General features: G+C 38.3%; 1 protein-coding gene across 1 annotated transcript in view; it reads left to right on the forward strand.

The window, feature by feature from the left end:
- The window catches only part of Hltf (helicase like transcription factor), a 177,718-nt gene that overhangs the window by 36,908 nt on the left and 136,949 nt on the right, over positions 1-3,861 (forward strand). Inside the window, exons 9-10 of the mRNA XM_023712948.1 lie at positions 1,143-1,229; positions 2,979-3,075. Coding sequence (XP_023568716.1) covers positions 1,143-1,229; positions 2,979-3,075 — 184 coding nt within the window. The remainder of the gene's footprint in view (positions 1-1,142; positions 1,230-2,978; positions 3,076-3,861) is intronic.

The following is a 3,861-nucleotide window of genomic DNA, read 5'->3' on the forward strand; positions in this document are numbered from 1 at the left end:
CAGTAAAGCAAAGAAACGGTTAGAGATCTAAATTGTCAAAAGAAAAAAAAAACCCCAGGAAACAAAAATAACCATACACATGAAAAAAAAAAAAAAAAAAAAAAAAACCCACAAAGAAAAGCAAAAACGGGACAAAATAGAACAGGGAAAAGAAAAACAAAACAGCATCAGAAATGGGGTAGGGGCAGCTCTACCTGCCTGCTTCTATTCTGTCTCTTTGTGCTCAAGCAGTATGCTGATTGCTACTTCACCTAATTGTTGGCTAGTATTGTTACTGCTGCTTTGGACTTTTCCAGGCAGCTAGCCTCACCTTCTCATCCTGTTTGTCCCAGCTGGGGCCCCACTGTGTGACAGTCAGTCTTGCCTCTCTATCCCTGGGCCCTCTGCAATCTCTGTGGTCAGGTGGGTGGAGGTAGGGGTCACCAGCAATGTCTGTGGCTCCACCTGGGCTCTAGAAATGAAGGGAGTAGTCACCAGTGATCTCGTAGACCTATCTGGGATCTCTGGGTCTAGTCATTTTTCAAGAAAACTCACACTATTTTTGTAGTTTTCCATCGTCATGGGTTTTTCTTTGGTTTACCACTACTAATCATCTGTGTTACTTCTCCCTGGAGCTATTGATTCCAGGGCTTACTTTCTCTCCAGGGACAGTGATGTTATCAATAATTATGTTGATCTTGTTGGTTAGAGCCTTTGCTGAGCCTTGGCCGAGAGAAAACAAAATGGAGTAGGCTTAGAGTTGGTGAAGGCCACAGCCACTGATGGAATACTCCGCTGGGGCAAATGAGTCAGAGAGGTGGAAATTCTTAAGTAAATCCCATTTCATGTATTTTCTCACTGTAACATAATAGTTTTCTTTTTCTGTTCCCTTTGGAAGATTAAAACCAATTAGCTTTTGCTTTTGATGTTTGTGAAAAAGGTTTTAATCAGTTTACATAACTATTACTTACTTCCTTCCTCACCACTGTGCCTAAGGTAGGAACAATGTATTTATACATGAGCATTTGATTTATTTCACTTAGAATATAGTCTCAAGGTGCATCTATTTACCTAGAAATGTCTCAAGTGTATCCTTTATGGCTGAGTATCTTAATGTGTTAAAACTGATAGTAGTACAATTACAGAAATGTACTTTCTCACCTAGGAGTATAAGGAATGTAGTGTTCACCATGAGTCTATGGAACTTGGAACAAATAGTACCAGTGAAAATGCAGGTGGCCTAAGCACAGGTAAGCTTTAATTTTACATATGACTTGATACTTGTGATATAGGGATGTGAAATTCCCAACCTGGCCTGAATGAGTTCGTGTTCTCTAAAACCGAAGAATGAATTTTAGGAACAAACGGAAGCTGAAGGTAAAACTTTATTGGAAAGGAAAGCTTCTGTCGGAGAGGGACAGAGGGGGGTCCTGAACGGGTTGCCCAGGAAGCTGTCTCCTTCAGGTTATTTTATAGGACAAAACCATGCGGGGCTAAGGTAAAGACAAAGGGGTCCCGCTTAGGCAGATACAAGGTGGGACAAAACTATGGTCAACCAATGGGATTACAAGCACCATTGCCCAGGTAAAATGTATTAGGCCTAGGACCAAATGGGGTAGCGAGTCACGTAGCAAGCGGGCAACCTTATCTGGTGGCCTTCAGTCAGTGATTCTTCCTGACTAATGAGCAATCCTGGATGCCAACTTTAGGGAGGTCAGCATTTGTTTGATCTTTAGGTCTGGCTCACACCAGGAGCATCTCCCCAGTAAGCTGTCTGGTCTTTGTCATCCCCTTCGAGGGCCTGTCCCTGTCTAACTACCTACAATATTTCTATCTAACTCAGGCTGCCTGCAACACTTGCATTATATTTTCTAGACTAATGTAAATCCCCTTCTGGATGTAATACAAAAAAAAAATACAGGATTTCTTTCTAAATATTCACATGAGAATTGGTAGTCAGCAAGAGTTTCATCAAGGAAGTTGTTAAATTGGATGATAGTACACCAGCCAGAAAAGCTGGGAAAGAGCACTTTTGGTTGAGAACACTATTCATTGCAAGGACATGGGAGAAATAAAATTAGCATATTTTGTTAGTAGACTTAAGTGTATTTTATGGTATTTATAGTGCAGCATGCATGGATATCAGCAGAGAAAGTTAGAAAGATAGGTTTGAGCCATATTCTGAAGTCAGTGGAGAAATGAAAAGAGATCTATGATTTTAGCAGTTTAATGATCTTTTCAAAATTAATTTCTGAAAGTAGTTTAAAGCAGAGCCAGACAGCAAGTGTTTCAGGTAAGAATAGTAGGTGAAGAATTGGAAATAATAACTACTATTTAAGTTTGGGATAGGACAGAGAAATAAATGTTTTAAAAGAGCAGACTTGAGGTTGAGGTTTTGTTTTGTGTTTGTATGGAAGAAATCTATGGATTGGAAGACATTTTTGGATGCAATGGAGGTAATAGTGGATCTGTAGGATGAAATGGAGACAAGAATGGCTGAATGGCTTAACATTAGAGGGAAAAGGAAATAAGGTTGTGGGAATATGTAAATAAGTAAGGGTGTAAAAGTAGGAAAAATTGGAATTTTATAGAAAACAGACATTTGATTTTCTTTTTTTTTTTTGGTGATTTTCTTCATAAAGCAAATAAGGTCATGTGGGAGTAAACAGTTTGAATCTAAGCAGAAGATCCAATATACAGATAATTCCAGAGAACGGATAGATGAACTAGGTCTGTGTGCTCTGTGTTCTCTTAGCTGACTTGGTACAGAAATAAAGTCAGCCAGTATAAGGACTGACTGGCTTTTAGAAAGATAGTCATAAAATGAAGGTACTTTGTAATGGGGTAATACTAGTTGAGGAAAAATCCTTTTCACTGAGGGAATGCTGGACTTAAATTAAGTAAGGATGGTAAGAAAACTAAAGATAAATAATTAGAGTAAGAGGGATATTACTAGTTTAAGATAGTTTGTCAGTTACCTGTGAATTTCTTTTTCTTAGAAGTAGAAGGATCTGGATGTAATGAAGAACCCAGTATTTCACATACCAAGACGAATGAGTGTTCTGTATTAAATTTTTTTAGCTCTCAGTCCAAAAGGTAAACTCTTGTTATGATTTTAATTATATGAAATGTTTATTGAACTTCCGTTTTTATATCGTCTGTTTGTCTATAAATGTATATGAGGTGTTTATTGTATCTCAATTACATAGTTACATTAAATACTTTTAAAAAAATGTATTTGATATAGAGTCTCCTTACCTAGTTTGAACTTGTAGTGATCCTTCTGTTTCAAGCTCTAGAATTACAGGCATGTGTCACCATGCCTGGTCTTGGTGGCTGATTCAGTGCGCCCAGGAATGGGGCCAGCATGGCATGTGGTGCCAGGGATTGAACCTCAGTCCCTGCACTTGCCAGGCAGCCACTTAGTCTGCTGAGCTATCTCACCATCCCTCATTGAATACATTTTAAAAGTTTTTTGTCTGTCTTGAGAGAGGGTTTCATTTTATAGTTCAGGCTGACCTCAAACTTGCAGCAGTCCTCCTGTCAGCCTCCCAAAAGCTGGGATTACAGGTGTGTGCTACCATCTTGGCCATTTTAAATTGCTCAGGTCACTCTGATTTAGGCAGTCTGTCTTCTCATTCTATAGGTGAAGAAAAGTATACTAATAGATAAAATAAGTGAATTGTTAATGTTTAATAGTCACTCATCCTCTGCCACCTTTTCCTTGTTTCTTTTGCATAGGAACTAAGATCCTGGGTTTGTTTTTATTGAAACTTTAGTATAATTTTCTACACAGATTTTTTTTTCAAAGTTTTATTAATAAACAGATAGCAATGAGACAATTTCAAATCAAATCGGAAGTACAGTTTCAACAAATAACAC

The sequence above is a fragment of the Octodon degus genome, unplaced genomic scaffold (genome assembly GCF_000260255.1).
Source record: "Octodon degus isolate 3935 unplaced genomic scaffold, OctDeg1.0 scaffold00028, whole genome shotgun sequence".
Taxonomy (NCBI): domain Eukaryota; kingdom Metazoa; phylum Chordata; class Mammalia; order Rodentia; family Octodontidae; genus Octodon; species Octodon degus.